Source organism: Salvelinus sp. IW2-2015, unplaced genomic scaffold, assembly GCF_002910315.2.
Source record: "Salvelinus sp. IW2-2015 unplaced genomic scaffold, ASM291031v2 Un_scaffold15038, whole genome shotgun sequence".
In the NCBI taxonomy this organism is placed as follows: Eukaryota; Metazoa; Chordata; class Actinopteri; order Salmoniformes; family Salmonidae; genus Salvelinus; species Salvelinus sp. IW2-2015.
The window spans coordinates 1-1,223 of NW_019956293.1; the positions used below are offsets into that span (position 1 = coordinate 1).

A 1,223-nucleotide genomic window follows, 5' to 3' on the forward strand; every position below is an offset into this window, starting at 1 on the left:
CACACACACACACACACACACACACACACACACACACACACACACACACACACACACACACACACGCCTGGCTTTGCTTCTCTGTGTTATCTACTGTATAAAGGTATAAACTCTGCTCTAGTGGCAGATGTATAGACCATTTGTCTAAGTGTTGGAGTTAGCAAAGGTCCATTCCCAGTGTGTAATATCATGTGTGTTGTGTTCCCTCCCCAGGTCCAGTCACTGGTGTGGAGGTTCTCTCATACGAGAGGAGTGGGTCCTCACTGACAGACAATGCTTCTCCTCATGGTAACTGCACCTCTCTCTCTCTCTTCCTCTTTTGCTCTTTACCTTTCTTCCTCTGCCTCTTTCTCTTTACTATGCTTACATCCACCTGTCTCCACACAGTGTTCCAGACCTGAGTGAGTATCGTGTGTGGTTGGGTGTATCAGACCTTCGTGGCTTGGCTCCGAACAGCTCCTTCAGACAGGAAGTCTCCATCTCCCATGTGATCTGTGGTCCTGAGGGCTCCAACCTGGCCCTCATACGGCTGGCCCAGTGAGTGCCTGAAAAGAAATATACAAACTCTCCTGGTCGTATATCATACGTTTTCTAGTCTTGTATTCTTCAACAACAACAAAAATATTTCTCTCACTCAGGCCTGCCCTCCCTGCAGACAGTGTCCACACCATTCAGCTGCCGGTGGCTGGGTGCTCCATTGCTGATGGCTCCATGTGTAGCATGTATGGATGGGGCGAGACCAAAGGTACACACACATACCATCACATCCATCAGGATTATGTAATCTAGGAAAGGGACTGGTTACTCATTAGCTGTACTGATGTGTTGTTGTCATGACTATAATCTCCCCTCCTCTCACCTATCACTCAGGTACGGGTCATGAAGGTGTACTGAAGGTGGTCCATCTGCCCATGGTCAGTAATGAGAGGTGTAGTGAACAACACAGAGGGAACCTCCACATCACAGACACCAAGATTTGCGCTGGGGGGAGGAAGGACGAGGGGGTCTGTGAGGTAAGGAAGCTGGTGAACTGTGAATGAAATGTGCCTGAAACACTCCTGAACAGTTCTCTCTCATCAGGAGTTGACTGTATGTTTTTCCTAATGTATGCTTTATGTCTCTCCCCCTGTCAGAGGGACTATGGCGGCCCCTTGGTGTGCCAGGAAGGAGAGAGCAGGGTCATAGTGGGGGTCAGTGTCCATGGCAGAGGCTGTGCCCGTGCC

General features: G+C 49.6%; 1 protein-coding gene across 1 annotated transcript; it reads left to right on the forward strand.

Moving 5' to 3' along the window:
* Positions 1-213: 213 nt before the first annotated feature.
* Positions 214-1,220, forward strand: LOC112080299 (hepatocyte growth factor-like; the record flags this gene model as incomplete). The annotated part of the gene is made up of 5 exons (XM_024146031.1): positions 214-288; positions 388-537; positions 639-745; positions 871-1,013; positions 1,134-1,220. Coding segments are annotated over 5 exons (562 nt in total), but the record flags the coding sequence as incomplete, so codon positions are not given.
* Positions 1,221-1,223: the final 3 nt, after the last annotated feature.